Below are 23080 nucleotides of genomic sequence, written 5' to 3'. Positions count from 1 at the left end.
TACATTTGAAACTAGACAAGCAGAAAACTCTCAATTGTGCATGCTGTCATGAGACCTAATCCTAGGCTTGGCTACTGGGAAGTTATGTTGTATTCTGTTCTCTGGCAGCTGGGAGCAAAGCCCTTGGTTGGTTTGCTTGTTTGTTTCCTTTCTTGAATCCCAAGAAGCTCCCTGAGCAGTTTTAAATCCTCCAATATCAGATCAGGGAGGAATTCAAAACACTTTCTTTCCAATTCTACTGGCTCCTCTGGTGCTGTGATGCCATGGGTGGGGAATACTGGTATGTACTCCTCAGAAACATGGGGCTGCACCATAGGAGAACATCTCTCATGCTGGCTGGAAGACAGAATGTTTGGCTGGAAGATAGACAATGTTTTCTCAGCCTCTGACTAAGCTGGTTTGGGTCCCTTTCACCCTATTCCGTACACAAAAACAACTGTTATTGTGCAAAATTATTCCGCCTGCTTACCTCAAGGTAAGAAACGGCAATAGCGCAATGCTTCTCCTCTTTCATCCGCTCTATGGCATTGTAGAGCTCCAACATGGTCCGGTACATCACTCCAGGGTCTTCCTGGGAGCCCAGCATCGTATGAGTCTTCCCAGCTCCAGTTGCGCCATAAGCAAGCACTAAATTGAAAGCAGGCGATTGCTTTTAGCCATTTTCAGCCATTTTCAGAAGGTTGTTTTACAGTTTTTAGAAGTTTGATTGCGTTAGGGTTGATACCTTTGCTGCCACGGGCTTCTTTGGAGGAAGGTGTGAGATACAAACAGCAAGACTGGGCGTAGGAAGGGGCATGTTTAATTAGTGCATCCATTAAGTAGCTCAACATTCGAAAACAGGAGAATCTGGCTTCACCTGATATGTATATTTGCTCATTTCGGGGGTGGGGTGGGGGAAAAGGAGGAAAGAGGAGAAACATGGCAGCCCTTCAACCAAGGCGATCAACTTATCATTTGACTTGTGAGAAGGTGCAAGCGAAATATGGCTGCAGAACGCTGTACATCTGTGATAGCTAGCAACTGCTCAGAACCAGCAGTGTGACAGGGAGGGTCAACAGAGCTGCCTTCTGATCATGGCTCTGCTGCTGCTTATCTGAATGGGGCTGGGAGCACTGCATGCTGACCGGAGCACCGGATTGGTTCCACTGGTGCAACCATGAACCCCTCCCTCAACATTGCAACTGTTCTGGTAAGCAGCAGCGCCACCAATGTTGGGAGAGTGGTCTGCTCCACCACACACACTGCTACTGCTCAGTACCAAAGCTAGAAGTAACCGTTAGAATCAGGAAGTAATGGCGAGGAAAGCTATTCTTCATGCTCTTCAGTACTGTAATAATCTATTTTTTTGCAAATGAGATGCAGGAGGTTTCGGCTTTCATTTGCAGGAAGAGAGTTACTACATGTGAAGCAAAGGACAAGAAACCAAACATCCCCAACAGCTTGGAAAATAGCGACAACAAAGTTTTAAAGCTTATAAATAGAATAGGGGGCAGAAGGACACCCCCGCCCCAGCTCAAATTAGAACTGACTGCTGATACAGGGTTATTTCCATAACTAACAAAGGTAGAAATGCAGAAGAGTTACCTGTGCAATTATATCCATTTAAAAAGCCATCCAGCATGGTCAGGGTAGTATCTTCAAAGACCTCCAGCTGAGAAGAATGTTCGTCAAATACAGCATCAAACACAAATTTGAGGTCCTTGTTTTGCCTCTTGTTAAGATCACGGCATGGAACTTTTTTCCCATGAAAGAAACTGACTTCCTCCACTTTGGGATCAAAGACCAACATATGCTTATCGACAACTTGGAGCACTTTCCTGAAGTTGCCATCTCTCTCTTTCTGACTTTCTGGACGAACACGGACCACTACCTTCACGTGATTGCAGACATCTTCTTGAACAGTAGTAGACATTACGAAAGGCGGTTATGGTGTCTGGGGAAGATTTGTCATATAAAGTAAATCCAGTTTCTTCTGCTGGTGGAAGAAAATGAAAGCAGATTAAACAACAACACCTGCACTCCTATACTTGTTTACCTGGGAGTAAACTTCTCTGAAGGAGGTAAGTTTCTCTTCTGACTAAACATGCATATAATTGTGCTGCTAAACCAAGGAAGCAAATGGATTTAGGTTAGGTCTAGGGTTGATAATTTGACTGGCCAAAAATGTAAACTGACCAGTTATATTTTTTAAGCAGTAATTTAAGAAAATGCAACAAGAGGTTTATGCAAATGAAAAAAAAAGACACACTGCTCTATGGGCCCCATGTATACTGGGATGTACAGTTAAACCCACCAAAATGTAATTTTGTAAGTGCTATTTTTGGTTTTACAAGCAGCAGTTGATCTGCAAAGCTTATATGCAATGTTTACACAAGCTTAGATGTAACTCAATATTCTCCTGCCATTTGTTTGCCAATGACTGGAGTCCAGTAAAATAGGCTTTGTTTGCTTCAATTGTCCAGCTGACCACCACAGATCCCATGCAACTATTTTAGATATAGTAGAATTCTACCAAAACGGGTTTCTCAACTTAACGTGTGAAGAGTGCAAATACTCTTGTGTGGAGGGAGGATGAGGCTATAAAAGACTCACAAACTTAACAGAAAATAATATCTGCAAGTTTAACTCCTGAACAAACAAAATGATTCATAACATACTACATACTCATAGTCCAAAGAAACTCTCCTACCACATAGATAAATTTCAATGTGCACAGGTTCAGAATATGTATTTTCTAGACTGACATAAGATCTAGTTTAAGAACTTGGTTCTTTCTTTACTGTTACTTGGTGCTTGCTCACATTGTCATTTTTCAGTTAGCATATTCACATGCATTAGGTTTCACTCATGCTATACAATAATTACTCTGTCAATGCCAACAGCAGTTAGTTAGAGGAATACGGTCTGGTGAACTCCATTTGTTGAGAGGAAGTCTTTTGTATTCCACTTTGCTACTCCAAATGTTCCCATACAAGATAATAACCATGTTAGGTCTCATAAATACAGCCAATTGAATGTTAATGGATTCCAGAGTCTTGTAGCACCTTAGAAAATAATGAAGTGGATGCTAATCCACACAAAAAATCCCTGTAATATATGTGGGAGGTTGCTTCTAGTCTGCCAGCGCTTTCAATCACTATCATAAACCACTCTCAATAAAGTGAATACATTGTTATAAATAAGAACAGTGGTGCTCTATCTCTTCAAAACGAGACTTTATGCTGTAAGAAAAGTAATGGGAAATGTTTCTGGTAAGTGTGGCGTAACTATCACAATAACTTAAGGGGCCTCACCTAGTCCTGTATCCGGTTCTCAGGGTGGCCAAGCAGATGCCTATGGGAAGCCCATAAGCAGGACATGAAGCCAACAGCACTGTCCCACTTGTGATTCTCAGCAACTGGTATGCAGAGGCATACCACCTCCGATACTGGAGCTAGTGCATAGTCATCCTGGTTAATAGACTTGCTTTCCATTAAATTTGTCTAAACCACTTTAAAAGTCACTCAGATTGCTGACCATTGCTGCATATTACATTCATGAATTCCACAACTTAACTATGGAGTTATTCCTTTTGTCTCCTCTCTATATTCCCTCGTTAAGCTTCACCACATGGCCCTGGGTTCTAGAGTCATGACTCATTTCATGCATAGTTTTCTACCTCTCTCACATTTTTCCTAAACCTCAAACCCCATAGTTGCAAGCTTTCCTCATAGGAGAGTTGCTCCAGCCCCAGGGTCATTTTCACTGCACCAAATTTGCAGAGATGATCTCAAGGGCTAAGACTCACAAAAGGGCAAACAAATCAGGACGCATGCTCAGCAACAGGTCATCTGGAGGCGACCAGTCTTGAAGGCGTTTACAAAACTCTTTACGCCGTTTCCATGGGATGCTATTGGTTCAGTGTTGCCACCAACCGCGCGGCATAGATATGCATTCACCAATGCTATCTTTCACAGCGTAGTCCTATAAATGTCAGTTTGGAAGCCGTGCCCACTGATTTCAACGGGACTTCATACCGGGTAAGTATGCAGAAGACCGTACCCCCACTCTCTAATAAATATGCCGGATCCTAACCACATTCTAACTCGAAGCCAGCCAGAATTTCCATCCAACCGTGCGCAGGGGTGTAGACTTAAAAGGCAATTTGGGGCGGAGAACTTCCCGATCCATCTTAACTTTCTTTCGATACAGTACTATAAAGTCCCTGCAGGGACCTGGGCGAACGAATGGAATAAAGTCGCGCGGCTAATAAGCAGCGACCCTCCTATGCGGTTGCGCTGCAAAAAGAAAGGCAAGCACAAGAGCGCAAAACTCCGCCGGAAAGTGTAAGCAGCCATGGGCCACCCTCACTAATGCAGCGAGCTGATCGGGACCCTCTTTCAGCTGAACCGAGCTAGACACCCTAGTAGGCGTAAATGGAGATACTCACCCGGGCATTAGGGACCCTCCTTGCTGATCAGCAGCCCGCGCCGCTTCTTCGGGCGTCGCCGCCGCCGCCTCCACGCTCGCTCGCTAGCTTCAGCGAGCCACCAAATTCAAACCCAAGCAGCCTCTCGTTCCACGGCTTCTGATTGGTTGAGGGCTTCATAACGTCATAAGAGCCTCCACGCTTACGACGCGCCCTCGGATGTATTTTGGTCCAAAGGAGGACCCATCCCTCCGCCTTCAGCCGTCTCCTAAGCGAGGGCGTAATGCTGGGATTGTGGACGTTCTGCTCGGTTTGGTGGCGCGCATGGAAATAAGGGGGGCGGATATTGTCAGTGAGCGAATGAATGAATGGAGGGCGGGACTCGCGCGAGCGGGTTGGAGGGGAGAGACGCGTATTCAAAGCAGGGGAAAGTCGGGGTTCGACTGTTTCTGTGCCGAACTGGGACGATAAGAAAGGGATAGTGTCTTTGCAGGAATTGATGAGCACAAACAAGCAGGGAGGCTGCATTTTGCAGGAATAAAGCAACAGCGAAAGTTCCGTGGAGCAGCGTTTCGTCGTCCCAGTTCAAGTTTCGAATAGAAATAAACTGTCGCGTAGCAGTCGGCGGTCATCTTAACTTGGCTTTAATTGGTTCAATCGCTGATTTCACAGCGCTATCCTAAACAGTTACGCAGTGACTCTAAAGTAAGCTCAATAGAAATGATTTCCCCCCCACGCCGACGGGTTGTGCCTCTTCTAGCACAAGCGAGTGACTTGAATTTAAATTTTATTTCAGCCATGAGCTAAAATAGCTCTCAAAGCCACAGAGATTAACCGTACACGCGTCTTTTTAGGTGCGCGAGCACTTGAGCCCAGCGCGCAAAGTTTATGTGCAAGTCTTTAAAAGCGCACGTCCTTGAGGTTGCATGGCTGCAAGTGCAGTGCGGAGTGAGGGGTAAATTGGACAGGAGACACCAACAATTCGCTTGAAAGGTTTTTTTTAACTAAAAAGCAAAACTAGGAGCCTGAGATTGGGAGTTAAGGAATGCTCAGGGAAGGGTTTAACTTTTTCCAGCTCAGCTGGCTGGAAATTGACACCACCCTCTGCTGCTTTTATGCGGGGCGGGCGATACTGTTTTAGACTAGAAAGATACACGCCAGCCTTTCTCAAACTGGTGCCCTGGGAGCTGGTTCGAGAAATGAGTTTTGCCGCTGAAGCACTGAATGGGATCAAGAAAAGTGAACCTCGCGATTCCTTAGTTTGTTCCATAAATTGCAGTTACTCTGAGGAGTTGTGGGCGCTTGTTAAATGTGAAATGAGAAAACAGTAATTCACACGAGATACAGTATTTGTTTGTAGCTGTGCTCGTGCGCGTAGCCGTACAAATACTGAATGAAAAACGAGCGCCCGTTCCGGATGGGATGTTCTACTGGCAGATGTCAGAGGAACCTGTGCGCCTTCGGGAAGATGCTTTTAAGATGTTCTTAAAATAGAGTATTTGATGAGAGTATCTGCTGGTGGCTTAAGGTTTGCGGATTGCAACAGATGTGTGTGGTAGAGAAGGACGTATGTTAATACAAGCGGGTGAAGACGGAGCACAGCATATCCTATAGCAACTCCGTTGGGAAAACGGTCTCTGTTAGGATTATATGGGCTGCGGGAGGTTGTGTGGCGGCCAGCCTGATCGCAAACGGGTTACCTCTTACTACGTAACAAGACACGCATCGAAATATTGTCGCACCGCAGCATCCCTTGGGACAAACCTGCCCCTTTATCCCTAATTGATGTCTCATAAAAAGATAGCCGCGGTTCTGCCGATGGCGTCTTAATTATTTTGCTTTGGGTCTGACAACCGCGTTGCAAAAAGCGGGGATGTCCACCGGGAGGAAAGGAAATACGGGGCTTTGTGGAAAGAGGCAGGAAAAAGTCTGCGTAGAGATAATGGAGGGGGCGGTGGAAATCCCGCCAGTCTCGCTGGAGAACCTGCGCATCCCTGCAGTGCATTTGTTGAGTCAGCCCCGCCGCGTTCATCGAGGCCGATTTCGAATCCGTGCGCGCTGTGCACACGACCGTCGCCTTGCAACCCCCAAGCCCGCTTGAAATGAATGCACTGCAGGCAGGCAGTGATCGAGTAGCTTTCGAGAGGGGGGCGGGTGCCCAGTCCCGTATTTGTGGGGGGTGGGGAGAAGGAAGTGGGTGGGATGGGAGAAGCCCTGCGTAGCCCTCTCACCGCGTTGCTGCAAAGGAGGAGCGGGCTCTGAAGGCGGAACTGAAATCCGCAGCGCCTTGTTGCAGGGAGGAAGCCTTTTGGCAGCGCTCCTGGCGCTGTAGGCTGTGCGAGGAGGAGCGTGGGGGGCAGCGGCTTCGTCGAGCGCTGTGAGTAGCACGGTTACGCCGCAGAGCGAGTGTCCTCAGGCGCCGGGACGGGGGTGGAGAGGCGAGCTGCGAGGGAGGGGAAGGCTTGTGCTGTTCTCCAGATGCGCACACTTCAGAAGCCTTGGTTTTTTTCCCCTTCCTAGGTCCACAGTGGACCCCCACCTTCCGTGTCTCTCCCACCCACAAGGGAGCTCACCCGTTGCTAAGGTAATAGAGGTGGTGGTCAGACATTCCTCCTCGTCCCCACTCTCCCTCCACCTCTTGCAGTGAGTAACGTCGGACATGTACCCCCCTCCACGTGTAAGCGAATGACTCCTTGTCTGGAGCCTGCGAAGAGCGGTCGCGACATTAAACGCTCCTTTAAAAATAACGCGAGGTGTAGAAGAACGAATGATTGTGCCAACATGGCTCTTGAGGCGAGAAGGAAGCACTCGCTCCCCCAGTTGCCCCCTGTTTGCGCTAGCTTTTTATGCATTGTGTGGCATTTCTTAAGTGCTAATACACACCGTTCTCAACTATGTGTGAGGTAAAGCAGGTTGGTAGTCCATCTTGAGTAGAATGAATATGAAAAAAAAAACCATTTACACTGTGGGTTAAAAAAGGTTAACACAATCAACTCTTGTGACAAGTAGCGCAAACAACTAATAATTATTGAATAATTCCCATACACCCATACTTAAATATAACCCAGTCCTAACCAGTTGAATACATGGTATGGTGCCAGTTAACATTTGCTAGTCAAATAGTAGATTGTGATAGTTCTCTCAGTTTGTCATTTCCTGTTGTTTTGAATTTATTTTTCCACTTCTCTCTGATGTCTTGTCTGTCCATTTTCTTCTTTTTCTGTTCTGCCCCTTAAGTGAAACTCAATTTTTCAAAACCCAAATTTTCCCACTTGCTGTTTTCAAACAATCTGTGTGCCCGACAAATCTCATTTCTTATTTGGTAGTTAGAAGCTTGGTGGGTCAGAAGATTGCTGTAGACGTAGTGTATCTTGACTTCAGTAAGACTTTTGACAAAGTCTCCCATGGTATTGTGCAGAAGCTGGTAAAATGTAGGCTGGATGAGGTAACTTAGGTGGATTTGTAGTTGGTTGACCGAACCCAGAGAGTGCTCATTAATGGTTCCTCGTCATCCTGCAAAAAAGTGCTAAGTGGAGTTCTACAGTGTTCTGTCCTGGGTCTGTTGTTGTTCAACATCTTTATAAATGACTTGGATGAAGGAATTGAGGACACGCTCATCAAATTTGCTGATGACACCAAACTGGGAGGGATAGCCAGTGCCACAGAAGACAAAATCAGGGATTCAAGATGGCCTTAATAGATTGGAGAACTGGGCCAAACCTAACAAAATGAATTTCACTAGGGACATATGTAAGGTTCTGCACTTAGGCAGGAAGAACCAGCTACACTAATAAAACATTGCCAGTAGTATATGTGAAAAGAATCTAGGGGTCTTAGTGGACCACAAGCTTAACAAGAGTCAACAGTGATGCAGCACCAAAAAACCCTAAGGCTATTCTAGGCTGCATCAACAGAAGTATCACAACCAGGGGTAGTAATAGTACCACTTTATTATGCCTTGGTCAGACCACACCTAGAATTCTGTGTTCAATTCTGGGTGCCACAATTTAAGAAGGATATTGACAAGCTGGAACGTGTGCAGAGAGGGTGACCAAGATGATCAAGGGTCTGAAAACCAAGCCTTATAAGGAATTGTTGATGAAGTTGGATACGTTTACCCTGGTACAGAGGAGACTGCTTTCACTGTTTTCTCTGACAATAGGAGCTTGCATTACATACTACTACCCCCTTGTTGGATTCAAATCTGGTTCTGACTCAAGGTTAGCCACATTTCAGTGTTTATCCTCAAATAAAGTTCAGAACCATTGTTCAGTTAGAATTCCACCTGATGTCACTTTCATTTGGAGGGCTCTCACACTCCTTAATTGTCCATGCTCCCTATATTTGTCATCCTTGCTTCTGTGCTACTCTTTGATGCCAAGGACTTTTTCTCATTGGCTGCAGGTATAGACAAAGTCAACTAGTCCCCAAAGGATACTTTTATCAACCTGTGCTAGAGATTCTGTGCCAGGTCCTTCAAGTGTGTTATCTCTGCCTGCAGTGTTTTGTTAGCATCTCTTTTCTTCCGAGCTAAGTAGCCTACTGGTGATGAGCTTCCATTAGGGTATGCACACCTGATACTTCAGAGAGCAGGTTTGGAAAGCCTGGAAGCTGTTGATCAGGGGTCAGTAAGGTTTATCTGGGCCGGACTGGTCCTGCGGAGATCCCTCTGTGGGCCAGATCGCACGTGCATGGGAGCCTGCGATTTCTGGCGTCTGCGCAGACACAATTTCCGGTGCCACGGAAGCGAGTCCCTGCGCCGCGCCGGTTTAGCACAGCATGTGAGCGGGCAGCTCAGTTCAGGGGCGGCTCGTGGGCCGGTCAAACGACCTCCGCAGGTCACTTCTGTCCCATGGGCCTTAGGTTGCTGACCCCTGCTGTAGATGATGCTTCCTGAGCATTTTCTGTATGCACCCCTGGGCTCTCCAATGTCTGCATCCTGTTCTCAGACTCCTTGTCCAAAGGCATAATATAATTCTCCAATCTACATCATCTTGCTATGTGCCCCACAATACTATATTTTCTCCAAATAGATGTGAGCTTGTGTTCTCCAACTCACTTCCTCCTTCAGCTTCTCACAGTACCCTGGTACATGACCAAACATACAAACACGCAAGCAAGCTTCCAGACAGCTCAGAGAAACAACCAGCCTTAATCCTAAAGACATAAGCTGACTCTTCTAAATATTGGCAATCGGTGCAGTTGTTTGAGGAAAGGTGTAACATTCATATGGTTGGCTGCATCACTCAGCAACCCAACTTCTGCATTAACTACAGTTTCCAGACCTTCCTTAAGAGAAGCCTCACACAGAGTGCATAATAGCACAGCCCTATGATATGAATTTATCAACACAGATATTGTCCAATGAAGTAAAGCCAAGCTTTATGTGAGTTGATTTCGTCTCTGCTGTTCTGTGGGATTCCAGCTTATTTGCATGTATTGTCAGAGTTATACTTCTGTAAGCCTCAAAACATTTTTTCAAGCGTAAAGACCTCTGTTCAAAAGGAAGGAACCTGCTGTATTCCAGTTATAATATACTGCCTGACCTCCAGCTTTTCCCAACTACAGTGGTACCTCTGGCTACGAACTTAATTCGTTCTGGAGGTCCGTTCTTAAGATGAAATCGTTCTTATCCTGAGGCGTGCTTTCGCTAATGGGGCTTCCCGCTGTGCGCACACGCCTCCTGTTTGCATCCTGGGGCAAAGTTCGCAACCAGGAGCAGCTACTTCCAGGTTAGCAGAGCTCGTAACCTGAAGTGTTCATAACCAGAAGCATTTGTAACCAGAGGTACCACTGTATATATTTTGATTCTAAGACTTCAGTTGTGTATACATACTTGAGAGTATGCTCTACTAAACTTAATGGAACTCATTTGCCCTGCATTCTATGATCTCATAGCAGTCAGCATTGTATTGAATTGTGCTTCCGGATAACGGGATAGCCGCTGAGGGGGAAATCCTTGCAAGCTGCAAAGAAGAAGGATACAAGAGATGCTATGAGGTCTGACACTGCTGTGACAAATGTATTGGAGAACTGGAAGGAAATTATTTCCTTGCACCTGCAGCAGAAATGTGGACAATCCATCCGTTTTCCCCAAGGCCTCTTCAGCAGTCACTGGGCTGTCATGCCATTCTCTTTTCAGCAGCCCTCTATTAGTGTGCCTGATCTCCATAGGTTCCTTGTAGCTATTCCTGCACTTTTCTTGCTACCTCCTTATTTTAACATTTTCAACAGACATTTGTTCTTTTTCCATTCAGCTTCTGTATTCTTGCACACTCTTGTGTTCCCTTGAGGGTTTTACTGTCGGGGAAGCTGTAGACTGCAATCCAACAATTCAGTCAATTTAAGCCCATTATTTATTCTAATTGTTGATATACTGCCTTTAAAAATATTTCTCTCTAAGGTGGCTCACAGAATAAAAATAAAAATAACAGAAACAGTAACAAAACCACCAAACAACATTGCAAAAGCAAAAAAAGATACTCAGAAAAATCCTTGTACAATAAAAAAAACCTTTCAAAGATTGCTTGTGATGAGAAAGAGTCAGAAGGCAGTTGCACATTTAGAAGACCCTGCCAATGTAATCTTTACTAATTGGGGGGGGGGGGGCAGAAAGCAGAGGACTGCAGATGCTGATCTTAGGGCTCAGTTAGTTTAATATGGATGGACGTGGCCCTTCAGATAACCTGGTACTAGATCATTTAACGCTTTAGAGTTTGACACCAGCACTTTCAATTGAGTCTGGAAACAAATTGCAAACTGTTACTCATAATCCTCCTCCTACAAACATTTTGGCAGTCTCATTTTTCACCAGTTAGTTTCCAAACTGCGTTTAAAGGCAGCTTTGTGTAGACAGCATTATATAGTCCAGCCTAGATCTAACTAGTGCATGGATGACTGAGGCTAGCTGGGCTGTAGCTGGTGAACCATCTGAAGCTGGTAAAAGTGTTCATAGTTACTTATGTAACCTGGCCATTCAGTGATAATGTTGGATCCAGTTGGACTTTTATATATACTTGATTCTTAAGAACATAAGAAGAGCCTGCTGGGTCTGGCCTACTCTATGAGAGTGTTAACTCCATCCAAAACAGATTGCATATCTATGTCCAGAGCCACAAAACTTCTAGTCACTGGATTTTCACCTGCATCTACACTAGCACTGTCCCTAGACACTGATTCGGGGTTTCCATAGTATCCCCGCTGGGGTTGGCTGGTGGAAGCAAGAGATAAAGTTGAGTATTTTCAGTGTACTGAATGGATTATCTTTCCCAGTAGAATGATGTCAAAGTGAAACAACATGGATGACAATATAATCGGAAGGCATGGTATTGGACAGCAGTTGTCACGAGTCCCTTGGCGCTTTCAGTGTCAGACCTGGGGTGGCAGATTCTGGAGAAATACTTGGAGGGAGATGACAAATGGGAGTCTAATGACGTGGCTTAGAAAAGTATCATAGCTGATGGTATTGAAAAACACAAGATAATCAGTAGGATTGTGTTTCACCCTCCTGGTGCATGTCATTATCAGGGTGAACAAGGTCCTGAAATTAGGTTGAACCCAGCCTGGAATAATCTAAATAATCAGCATCATCCTGAGTTGAGCTGCTACTACCCACTCTAAAACTTTTCCCCAAAGTGGCATGTTTTACAGTGGGCAATATTGCTCAAATCCACCAGATTGGGATAGATTCCTCTGAGGCAAATATGCCTTAAAAAAACAAACAAAAACTGCAATTCAGAGGGCATTATTATTATTATTATTATTATTATTATTATTATTATTATATTAATTGAATTTATATACTGCCCTCTACCTGGAGGTCTCAGGGCGGCATCTCATCATCTGAAGCATAGCTACCTCATAAACCCATTTAATATGTTGCATAGATCAGCAGGCCAGGTACAGCTATACCTTGGTTCTCGAACGCCTTGTGACTCGAACGTTTTGGCTCCCAAATGCCACAAACCCAGAAGTGAGTGTTCTGGTTTGCGAATGTTCTTTGGAACCCAAAAGTCCGACACGGCTTCCACTTGAGTGCAGGAAGCTCCTGCAGCCAATCAGAAGCCATGGCTTTGTTTTCGAATGTCGAACGGACTTCCAGAACGGATTCCATTCAAGAACCAAGGTATGACTGTAGTAGGTTTCAAATGTTGAAGCAGACAGTTCATATCCTCAAGCCGCATAAAGAATCCCATTTCTAAAAGAACATTCATGTATTGCTACCATGATGTAGATTGAGAACAAGAATGTACAATGAAATGTTCATGTAGCACACAGGCAATCCTATGAGGTTGCAAACATAGGATATCCTCCATATTTTTCTCCATGATAATGTCTGCCTTCTATTTATAAGTTTAATCCTGGAAAGGTATTATATACTTAATAGTATTTTGCAGAGTAAATTCTTAGCTCATTTTTGCTAACACCAACTCTGAGATGGAATATAGACTAAGAGACAGTGATTTTCCCAGAGCAAGTCAGTGAACTTCATGACTGAATCAGACTGCAAAGCAGGGTTTCTGTTATCCAAGCATCATGTTCTGGCTACTGCTCAATACTGACCCAATTATGTTTGAATCTTTTTGAACTAGGAGCAGTTTGGGCGTCCCCAATCTACACTGTGTTCAATGAGGCATATATGTCAATATGGTTTATATTTGAATAGATCTGTGATTGAGAACAGTTGAATTTGTAACAGATGCTCAGGTTGTAAAGTTATGCTAGTGGAGTACTTGCAAGTACTAGAGTTGGCCAAATACAATAGTATCATTAGTGGCATACGTTAAATAGCATCTTGCAACATTTACTGGCACTGAAATCTTTTTGTGCTGATTAGTAAAACAAATTACTATTGCTTTTATACAGTTCTTCTTTTAATACAAGCCATTTTAAAAATGTGAATTTTGACTTCTAATATGTTTTTTCCCCAGGGTGGCTTCTTTGTTTTATTATTTTTATACCCTGCCCTTCAATCAAACTTACCTACAATATGCACCAGCTGCTGTATTTATGCAAGACCTGCAACCGATTTCCTTTTCACAGTTTAGTTAGATCTAGCCCAAATTGCTTAGGTACATGGGTAAAAAATATACACTCTTCATTAACCCGTAAATGTGAAACTGAAGAAAAATTGCATTTGCATGGTGCTGAATACTTAAATGGCGGAGTAGACAATGAAGACTATCAACAACGGCATATACCAGTTATGGTTGAGGAAGTTGTGAATTTTTTAGCACCACGTAAAGGACAGGTAAGTTGAAATTTCTTTTCAAAGTAGATTGAATAATAATAAAGAATTGCAGGCTTTATTTTACAGCTAGAGTAAGTTTTAGATGAAATTGTTCTGTAATTTATGTCCTTGAAGATTCTCTATTGTACTGAACTGATTTGTGATTGACTTGAATGTATTTTGCTTACTACAACAATGTTGTTGTTGATAATGATGATGATCGTGGTAAGATAATACAGTACTTCTCTATTTCTATATGAAGCTGACTGGAGGGGAGGCCACAGGATCTAGCGTGAGATGCAAGTTAAAAGTTGTCAGAAAGTCCAACATAGAAGTCATAGAAAGGGTGAGCAAGATCAATAGGGAAACATTTCCCATGTATATTTCAGAATAGAGATCTACCAGAGCTGTCAAAACTGTATCCATCCCATATCCAGGTTGGAAACCAGATGGACAGAGATCAAGGAAGGATTTTTAAAATCCAGGAATGCCTATAGCTGTTCAGCCACCACATGTTGCACAACTTTTTTCCAAAAGAAATGTTGTATGTGGACTTAAACCTGGCCAGGCTATCTCTGTCTAAAGTTTTAAAAAGTGGGCAGATCATCACCTCTTAGTACAGGAGAAATCCTACCCTCATCAAGAGAGGCATTAATTTTTGTGGCTCACCATGTTCTTCCTTGCTGACCTTCACCACCAGAGATGGCCAGGCTCCACATTAGCTTTGGTGGATCTCACAGAACCCTATCTACATCCTTGAGGATGACCAGGGCATATTCCTTGAAGAACTTTCAACAATTGATTCTGACACCTCCGTATATAATGTCATCCAATTTGGACTCCCCCTGCCCTGCCCAACATTCCAGGTTCTTACAAGATTCATAAGCCTTCAGCTGGCCAACAAGACAAAAATAAAGTGTGAAAGGATTTCTGAAGCAAGATGAAGCTTTCAATGAAGCTGAACAAACTTTGTGTTGGTCTTTAATGAGGTAGACGTGGCATAGTTGGGCTTCCAAAAGGCTTTTGAACATTAAACACACACACACTGAAAAGTCCTGTGATAATCTGTGTATTAACATACCATCTCTAACTATACAGAGATATAAGAAAATCTATTTCTTAAGCTATTCCCATATGAATTTTTGATTATTATTATTTTGTTGTATGTTGCATTCGATGCTACTGGTTCCAGTGAGACTTCTGAGAGCTATGACAATTCAGAATTGTGCAGCTTGTTTATTGTTCCTAATAATGAAATCCTGTGCATGCCTGCTTATAAGAAAGTCTTGGGATGCGGGTGGCTGTGGTCTAAACCACTGAGCTTCTTGGACTTGCTGATCAGAAGTTTGGCAGTTCGAATCCACACAGTGGTGGTGAGCTCTTGTTGCTCTGTCCCAGCTTCTGCCAACCTACCCATTCAAAAGCATACTAGTGCAAATAGATAAATAGGTACCCCTGCAGTGGAAAGGTAAATGGTATTTCCATGTGCCCTGGCACTCATCACAGTGTTCCGTTGCTCCAGAAGCAGTGTAGTTGTGCTGGCCACATGACCCGAAAAGCTGTCTGTAGACAAACACTGCCTCCCATGGCTTGAAAAGCGAGATGACTGCCGCACCCCATTGTTGCCTCTGACTGGACTTAACCACCAAGGGGTCCTTTACCTTTACCTTTTTTTAACTATAAGAAAGTAAAGTTCAGTGGTACTTACTCCCAGGTAAATGTGTATAGATTTCAGGCAAAGTCAACTGCGAGTTTCAGAGTGAAAACACGAATGATTAGAAATACTTGCACCATATGGCTTTTAAATAATAATAATAACAATACGGGATTAGAAAAAAATCATATTTGTTTTCACATTCAGTGGTAAATGATACTGGAAGCCACAAAAGTGTGCTTCACAAAGATTTATGTGTTAGTGAAGCAAAATGTGAGGCTCCATTTGGCAGAGGATCATCAATGTTTTCTCCTTTAAGCACCAAAACTGTAATTATTAAAAAAATAACCAATGTTTTATACTTTGTGTTACTCTATTGTCTGATATTGTCTGCAGAAGTTGTGATTTTATTCATATATATATATATATATATATATATATATATATATATATATAAAATATTATGCTTAAAGGGATATGTGAATTTCTGGTCTGTCTAATCTGTAACTTCAAGCTTCAGCAGCCACTTTATATACTCAGGATTGCCCCTCTGGAAGAATTTTGTGGTCATTTTGTGCTATGGCTTCAGTCTCAGTGTTGGCTAGGGACGCTGATACTTCAGAACTTTAAATGCTGTTTCATAACCATGAATGGCTGCCACTTATATGCTTCTGTAAATGATAGTATCTTCAAAGTACCTTTATTACACACCAGTGGATTTTTGTTATGCCTCTTTAGAGTACAGCTATGCAGTTACGATGATGTAGAATGAAAGCAGGTACTATTTTTCTGTATTTTTGTTTATATCCTCCTATCTTAGGGGATGGCAAGTATTCTGATTCTGACATGGAGGGTAGTGTATGAGTGCCAGCCAAGTTTGTTGGGCAAAATACTGCACAAAGAGTTAATATTATTTGGCCAGTTTCTTCATTAAAGTTGAGATCAGTAATCAAGGCCAAAACTTGCTTGCCTTATGGTTGCTTATAAAATGTAGGCTGCTTCTGTGATAGACAGAAACTACGTTTTCCAATTCCTTCCATCTCTTGACCTACTCTAATGCAGTTTTAGCACATTGTTCCTTTTGCAGGCTTGACGGCACAAATTGTAACTATCTCATAGGTACTGAATATATTTGACAAAATATGTATCATAGCAGAAAATGAAGAAAGAGCATACTGGTTTGTTTGGGTGATGGGATCAGAGCTCTTTGAAATAGGTTTGAACTCTTTGCTCTTGCCTGTGGGAAAACTTTCACTTAATGTAAGGGATTGGATTTCCAGGCAAACTCTTAAGTATCTACCCATTGCTTTAGAACCCTTTCCTCCCAAATCCCTTTTGTGCAGTATTCTCTGAAGTACATTGTATGAATGAGTCACTCCCTTTTTAGTTCATTTTCTTCTCAATGGAACGCCTACTGCAGTAAGCCGGCTGAAACATACTTCCTGTAAAACTTGCTATATTAACTATTATTTTAGGGTATTTTTGTTCTAGTTCCCCAAAGGTTCTGTGCTAGTATGTACAGAGCTGTAGTGAATAATACAAAAGGTCAAATCAACACAACCTTTTTATAGGCACATCTGGTTGTGGAGCCAAAACCACCCATAATACTTCATACCTTGACTAGTGCCTGTCCCTCATCTTCTGTGATTTGGAGGGTCCTGTAGCTAAATGGCTGGAGGACATTTATTTTTCTTCTTGTTCATTTTTTTTTTTTTGGCTTGCGATAACAGCCAGTAATGGGCAAAGCAAATAAGTGTGGGAGGGCTGCAAAATAATGGATGAAGTGTAGGTGTGCTGGAGCTGAGAAGGGACTGGTAGCATTGGTCTTAAAATGTACAGGCTGTGCAATGAGATGCCCACATTGATGTCTCTTTACCATTGTTTATTTCAGCCTCCGTGTTGATGTTAAGTGTATCTAGCTTCTCTGGGAGCCGGGGGCCAAAATATGCATGGCACTAAATCACATGCAGCTTTTCCCGGACTCTTTTTTTCCTCCTACAAAATGAAGCTGCAGTCCTCCATGGAAGAAGACCAGAGCTGGAGGCATCTTAAACCTTTCCCCTAATGGCTCTTTTTTTTCTTGGCTAGAAATTGTTCCTGCTCCAGAACTGCTTTTCAGTGTGCCAGAGAAAAAATGCAGGTAACTTCACACACCCCTTCGTGGGACGGAAGGTAGATAGCTTATGAGAGAAGAATTCTTAGTATAAAAGGCTTCGGAGAAGAAAGGAAGCCTTTTCCCATAGGTCTTCCATGGATGTTGGAGCTGCATTTTGTAAAATAAAAAATGGCGAGGGGGAACTAAGTGAAATCTGTTTTTGTAAAATTCTCTTGTGTCATACCGTATTTTTCCCTCTATAACACGCAGATTTTTTCTCCTAAAAAGGAAGGGGAAATGTTTGTGCGTGTTATTGAGCGAATGTGTGGTCCCTGGAGCCAAATGGCAAAAAAAATCAGGCAAAAATCAAATCGCGCGTCTCGGAGAAGGGAAACCTGAAAAGAGGAAGTGGCTGCTTTCCTGCATTCTGCCTCAGGGTCTTACTGCCCACCCTCCTCTGTTTCCTTGCTGTGTTTGCTCAAACGGAACAAAGAGCAGGGAAAGCCCCTCCCCTCCAGGCAAGCAGAGGGGAAAGCAGAGTGTCGTCTCTGTGCTCCGGTGCTGCTGAAAACATGCAGGAGGGAGAGAGAGAGAGAGAGAGAGAGAGAGAGAGAGCTGGCTGGCTTGGGTGGGTAGGTGAGGGAAAACTTTTGCCTTCCTTTCCTCCCTCCCGTTATACCCCTCTCCTGCATTCTTAGCCAGCTGCTTCTCTGCACACCCCTCTCGTGCTCCTTGTCCATTCTGTATTTTTCCTTCCTTCCCCACTTAAAATGTGGTTAAAAAGCATGGATCCACATGGATCCTCAGGATCTTTGCATTGGGTCACCCCAAATTCACCATCAGATCACATAGCATGTCCATGGCTACAGCCTGCCCCCCAAAAATCACACACGCACTGTTGCCTGGGGCTGCAATGGTGCAAAAATGTGGTTAAAAAGCATGGATCCACATGGATCCTCAGGATCTTTGCATTGGGTCACCCCAAATTCACCATCAGATCACATAGCATGTCCATGGCTACAGCCTGCCCCCCCCCCCCAAAATCACACACCCACTGTTGCCTGGGGCTGCAATGGTGCAAAAACGTGGTTACAAAGCATGGATCCACAGGGATTCTCAGGATTTTTGCATTGGGTCACCCCAAATTCACCATCAGATCACATGTCTGTGGCCACAGCATGAAGCACAAAAATGATACATCCACTGTTTCATTCAGAATGTTTTTTCCCTTGTTTTCCTCCTCTAAAAACGATGTGCGTGTTATGGTCAGGTGCGTGTTATCGAGCGAAAAATACGGTAATTTTGAATTGTGCAATGGCTTGTGCAGAGTAGTGGGAGCAGCTGTCAATTTTAGGTCTTCTCGGCCATTGAAAACATTTGTTTATTTGGGTTGCTTTGCCATTGGTTGACCAACAGTTCACCATCATCAGGTTTCCTGAGAACTAAATCCCATTGAGTGTGATGGGGCTTGCTTCCAGATAAGTGTGCATAAATAAGATTGCAGCGTGATATAGTAAGCTATGCCATAACTGCTTTGCGATGTTACAGTTTCAGCTAAATATTAAAGACAACTTGGGTTGCAATCCTATACTCGCTTGGAGCTTGCTTTTGAGTAGACGTGTATCAGATTGTGCTGTTGCTAACTCATACAGGTTCTGCCTGAATTGAAGTGATTTGTATAGGTTATTTTAAAAAGCAGCCTCTACTTAAGCTACATATTGCAAGCCAGCAAATAAGGATGATTGGCCATAATTCAAAGATAAGCATTTTTAGTCCCATTGATTTCAGTGGGAGACAGTTGAGCAGATTTCTCTCTGAAATCTGGGACTTAAAGTGGGACTTCCTTGATAGGACATTTAGGTATACATTCCATTCCTATGGTTCATGGCCTCACCATCCAGGCACATCATATTATCTGTTATGTATCTGTGAAGCTTGCATCTCAGCCTCCAAATAGGGGACAGTATATGAGGATGAAATGTTAGATTATATTTCCTCACATCTTACTACCTCAGAAATTCTGGTCTTCTTAACTGAAGTATGAAGTTTTGATAAGTTGTGCGGAAATAGCTGCTTCTGCAAATAAAGCAGCAGGCTTAGGATATGCAGCCGTATGAAGGAATTTTCAGGGATCATTTCAGTTTATCTTTTACTATAGCATATGTACACATGGTGATATGCTGGGATTTATTTGTTATACCTAGTATAAAATGCTTCAGAAGCATAACTGCTCAATACAGTCTTGTTGTTATGAAGACATGAATGTAGTTGCAACATTTTATAGAATAAAATGTCATGGCTCTGAACCTGTGATGTGCCTGCCAAGATTGGGTTGGTGGGCAGGCATCTACTGTAGCTTTGAGTGCGAAAACCAACGGTTGCATCTAGCAACTTAGCTTTCATGTGGATTTTTTCCTCTCTTGCTCTTGCCTACCGGGCAATGAGTGCAGCTTTTCTGATAGCACCAATAATCAGTGAGATAAAACAGGAGACTGGAAGGCTTCACAAATGCAATGGCCTGCACAGAGCCTTCTGCTGTTCTTGGTGTTGTGAATTTTTGCACGAATTCAAAGATAGCGGTACCATTGTTTTAGGGTGTTGGCTTTATTGCAAATGTGGTTCACAAAGTGTGTTCCCAAATACCAATAAGTGGCAAAAAAAGCCTGATAAAATATTAAAATTATTCTTTGATGGATCTGTGCAGGTGTTCACTTACATTGCAGTGTGCAAAATGCGTTCAGAGTTTCAGCTTGATACACAGAAGTTTTGAGCAGTTTGAGCTACACAGATCCTGCTATAGCGTTTCATAACCTGTCTAGACTTTGTACTTGTACTTTGGTTCTCAGCAGTTAGACCTTCTTGGTACCATCGTCATTGCAATTCCCTATGTACGTTTCTACTGAAGGAGAACCTGTAGCTTCTACCAAGAAAGAAAACAGCAAGGCACTTGGTCTGCCCACTGAGAGCCGTGCTGTGTATGCACTTGATCTCATTTTCCTGTGATACTAAGTTAGCTTGCTGCTATCACTATATATCACGTAACAAATGATAGTATTTCAGGAGCCTATTTAAGGCACTATGTTATAATAAAAAAGATGCAGTGCTGTGGGATGACTCAGCTTGTAAATGACGCTGTGTACGCTTTCCCTCTGTGCTACAGCATTAGTCTTAGCACTTCTTTGGCAAAACTACTCACAAGAAAGTAATCTTAAGTCTTTTGAATGAGACACTGCTCCCAGAAGTAGTGATAGGAATAAGTGGTTCTATACTCTTCCCAGGACTGGCTAGCTTTATAAATATTTGAGGACCAGTTTACACACAGTGATTTAGATTTTCAGTTTTCTATCGCACCAGATAGTCCTAGGAGAACATTAACACTTTGTGCCATGAAAGTTAGTGACACAAATGCCACTGAAACCATCCGTATTGTAAAAAAATGCTGGAATTAAAGTTGTCCCAGGGACAGGCAATTTTTTAACCATACATGACTTCACTGGAAGCTAATTCTGAGCTGGAAGAGTGGTAGTTATGCATATAGAATCAGTACAATGTTTCCCAATATTTGTTCAATCATGTTTTTACATGTTTCTTATTTCTCGGTATTCTTTTTCTGCATAGTTTTAAATCAATATATGAAATTTCAAGAGTCAAATAATGATTGGGCTTAAGAACTGTGACATGAAAAACCTGATAAAATTCTGGTATCTTCTTATGTAGCTTCTACTTTTGTGTGAATAGACTGTATCTGAAATAATTGATAAATAGAATGTCTTTATTTGACTTGTGAATTAATACAACAAAAACAACAGTTTTAAAACATTATATACTAAAGTGCTGTTTTGAGATAACAGTAGTTATTGTGGCATAACTATTATTTGGGCATAAGCCATTTCATATGAGAGACAAAGTTATTAAATCCAGCAAGTAATGTATAATTTAAAGTTCATAAGATGCATCTTTTTATAATTTTTCCATTCATAAAATAATTATTTTTTTAAATTCTGATTGATGCAGTGAATATTCATTATCAGTATATATCTGTACCTTTCAAAGTTGGTTAATAATATGACACCTCCCCACCATGCGCCACATTTTTATATCTGGAGGGAGTTGCAAATTCAGAAGAAAAAAGCAATCTTGTTATGAAAATCATCTTAGCACAATCAAGTTTATGTAGAATATTATGGTAGAGTGCATCATATTTATCATGCAACAAAACTGTTAGATTTAGGCTGCAGACCTATAAACGCTTAACTGAAAGTAAATTTTATTAAACTATGGGATGTTTACATTTGAGTAAGCCTGCTTAGGAAAGTGTTATCGGTCACATGAACAATTTAGGCTGCAATCTAACACTGCTTAACTGAGAGAGAGCCCCACTGAATTCAATATGACTTACAATCATAGAAACATAGAATCATTGCTTCTGAATAGACCTGGTTCGGATTGGACAGTTGAAGTTTAAGGATAGGGATGTAATTATAGTTCTGTATGGAGGAAGGAAATCTATTTCTCAATTGGCATATGCGCTTGACTCATGTATGTTTCAGAAAAGTTACCCTTTAATTAGCACTTGGTAAAAATACATATTTTTAAAAAGTCAAACAATTACCAACTGCTTAAAATTTTCAGGGTCTAGAAAGCATCTTGACAATTTCACAGGGGAATTACGTTGAGGAAATAATATCAGTAGGTACATGGACGGTTGATTGTGGTCCTTTCTGTTGAACCAGAAATGTCATGTGTTAGTATCTTCAACAATTTAATTCTCACATTTGAGCATATGAGGAACAATGAGCATTTGCCTCTGCAGAAGATTCATTTAACTTCTATTTCTATTAATATGATTGCACCAATCATCTAGCATGATTCATAGCAGCTCTTTATTGCTATTAGTACTCTTACTGTAAAATTTAAACAGTGTAAATGTATTTCTCGTCTCCTAAACGCCTCTGATACAGGAAATGATGTAACTATGTAATGTAGAAAAAGACAAAAGACTATTATCAGATTGTTCTAATTTTTCCAAGTTTACTTTTATATACTTTCTTCTAAGTAAACCTGAAAATCTGAAATCTACTGCCTGAAATGTCATCTGTGAAAATGAGCAGATGCCAACATAACATTTAGGAGTTTATGGCATTTTCGTTTAGTAAAAAGGAGCAAGGGGGCATTGCGTAGAGAAAAAAGTGAAGAGAGACATTTTCCCTCTACTCTCAATGCTAGAATTCAGGGTTATCCAGTGAAAGTGATTGGTGGTAGATGCATGACGGACACATGGAAGTACTTCTTCACTCCGTTCATAGTCAAACTATGGAATTTGCTACCTTAAGATGTGATGGCCAATAGCTTTGATGCCTTCCACTGGAAATTAGACAAATCCACAGAAAGTAAGTCTATCAAAAACTGCTTTTCATGATGTGCATATGTAACCTTCCAGTTCCGAGAATGTGTGCCAGTGAATACAAGTTGTTGAGAGGAAGAAAAGGAAGGAGGGGTATTGCTTTCAAGTCCTGATTGTGAGCTTCCCGGTGGCATCCATTTGGCAACCAGACGGGCTGTTGCTCTGATGCAGGAGGGCTCGTCTTATGGAACAGTTTGGGCATGATACATGATAAGACATGATACACATTTTTCTTCAGATTGAAGCTATGAAAATAATATAATAAGACTTTGGCTAAATCGTTTAGGATG

The 23080-nt window shown here is 42.3% G+C and overlaps 2 protein-coding genes across 10 annotated transcripts in view; one reads left to right on the top strand and one right to left on the bottom strand.

Moving 5' to 3' along the window:
* KIF18A (kinesin family member 18A) overlaps window positions 1–4564 on the bottom strand; it is a 38271-nt gene extending 33707 nt beyond the window's left edge. The window contains exons 1-3 of one of the 5 annotated variants that reach the window (XR_014544353.1): window positions 4430–4518; window positions 1585–1975; window positions 470–627 (exon numbers count right to left, since the gene is read on the bottom strand). Coding sequence is in view for 4 of the 5 variants with exons in the window: in XM_083598351.1 (XP_083454477.1) it covers window positions 470–627; window positions 1585–1912 (486 nt within the window). In the remaining variant the exon portion in view is untranslated. Of the gene's footprint in view, window positions 1–469; window positions 628–1584; window positions 1976–3667; window positions 3739–4429 lie in introns of those variants that run through there. The other 4 variants (XM_083598351.1, XM_083598352.1, XM_083598353.1 and 1 more) reach the window with 4 other exon arrangements.
* Window positions 3999–23080, top strand: part of METTL15 (methyltransferase 15, mitochondrial 12S rRNA N4-cytidine) — an 87859-nt gene continuing 68777 nt past the window's right edge. For 2 of the 5 annotated variants that reach the window (XM_083599659.1, XM_083599658.1), the window contains exons 1-3: window positions 6654–6785; window positions 13339–13658; window positions 13900–13983. In XM_083599659.1, the coding sequence (XP_083455785.1) occupies window positions 13398–13658; window positions 13900–13983 (345 nt within the window). In that variant the 5' untranslated portion in view covers window positions 6654–6785; window positions 13339–13397. The other 3 variants (XM_083599661.1, XM_083599660.1, XM_083599662.1) reach the window with 3 other exon arrangements.

The sequence above is a fragment of the Podarcis filfolensis genome (genome assembly GCF_964270895.1).
Source record: "Podarcis filfolensis genome assembly, chromosome: 1".
NCBI lineage: Eukaryota > Metazoa > Chordata > Lepidosauria > Squamata > Lacertidae > Podarcis > Podarcis filfolensis.
This window is presented reverse-complemented; position numbering and strand designations above follow the sequence as displayed.